Below are 1352 nucleotides of genomic sequence, written 5' to 3' on the forward strand. Positions count from 1 at the left end.
GGAGAGAGAACCACAGACCAGAAGCCTGTAACACACACACACAAAGATTTTCTCTATCTGGCTCTGCACAGTTTGTGTGTGTCTCACTAGAGGGCGCTGTGCGCTCATAAGAGCAGCACACACATTCAAACCATCACACATCTCTCTCTCAGAGACCTAAAGATCTGAAGAACTACAGTATAAAAGAACTCGGCTCCTCACACTGCATAAAAAACCTATAATAGTTAGTTGCTTGACTATGTTAGCTGTTAAAGGGATAGTTCGCCCAAAAATGAAAATTCTGTCATCATTTGCTCACCCTCATATTGTTCCAAACCTGTATAAATGTATTTGTTCTGATGAACACAGAGAAAGATATTTGTAAGAATGTCAGTAACCGAGCAGATCTCATCCCACATTTTTCCAGAATTTTCATTTTTGGGTGAACTGTCCCTTCAAGTTAGTATCACTACAGTACTTATAGTTCCTGAAACACACATACAGACACATCACAGTGACACTTACTGGTGGTCCTGGTGGTCCTCTCTTCCCTGGACTTCCAGCTTTACCCTATAAACACACACAAATAAATAAATAACAAATGAAACTGAAGTGTTTAACCTTCTCTGTATTAATGACAGAAAACTTCTTTGAAGTGAACCAAAAGATGTTTGTGTTTAATATGCCAAAGTTTGGAAAACCGGCCTTAAATATTTAACTAAATTTGTACCGCACGCACGCACGCACACACACACAGACACACACGTCCGGTTTATTATCTCCGTGGGGACAGTCCATAGGTGTAATGAGTTGTATACTGTACAAACTGTATATTTGATCCCCTACCCCTAACCCAACCCCTAAACCTAAAGATCACTCACTCACACACACACACACACACACACGCACACACACGCACACACACGCACACACACACACACACAGTAAAGGGTTTAGAGGTGCTTACGATAAACCCCGGAGCTCCTTTATTTCCTGGAGATCCCTTTTCACCCTACACAAAAACACAAAACCATCAACATGTAGTGTACTATACTGTAAGTGTGTGTGTTGCGTTATGAGTGAGTGTCTGTTGTATTATAAGTGAGTGTTTGTTGTATTCTGATTGAGTGTGTGTTGTATTCTGAGTGAGTGTGTGTTGTATTCTGATCGAGTGTGTGTTGTATTCTGATCGAGTGTCTGTTGTATTATAAGTGAGTGTTTGTTGTATTCTGATCGAGTGTTTGTTGTATTCTGAGTGAGTGTGTGTTGTATTCTGATCGAGTGTCTGTTGTATTATAAGTGAGTGTTTGTTGTATTCTGATCGAGTGTTTGTTGTATTCTGAGTGAGTGTTTGTTGTATTCTGATCGAGTGT

At 40.2% G+C, this 1352-nt stretch overlaps 1 protein-coding gene across 1 annotated transcript in view; it reads right to left on the reverse strand.

Annotated features, from left to right (window-relative positions):
* The window catches only part of LOC130552311 (cuticle collagen 19-like), a 5369-nt gene continuing 4017 nt past the window's right edge, over nucleotides 1–1352 (reverse strand). Inside the window, exons 6-7 of the mRNA XM_057330528.1 lie at nucleotides 947–991; nucleotides 1–549 (exon numbers count right to left, since the gene is read on the reverse strand). Coding sequence (XP_057186511.1) covers nucleotides 412–549; nucleotides 947–991 — 183 coding nt within the window. The 3' untranslated portion in view covers nucleotides 1–411. The remainder of the gene's footprint in view (nucleotides 550–946; nucleotides 992–1352) is intronic.

This window comes from Triplophysa rosa, linkage group LG3, assembly GCF_024868665.1.
Source record: "Triplophysa rosa linkage group LG3, Trosa_1v2, whole genome shotgun sequence".
NCBI lineage: Eukaryota > Metazoa > Chordata > Actinopteri > Cypriniformes > Nemacheilidae > Triplophysa > Triplophysa rosa.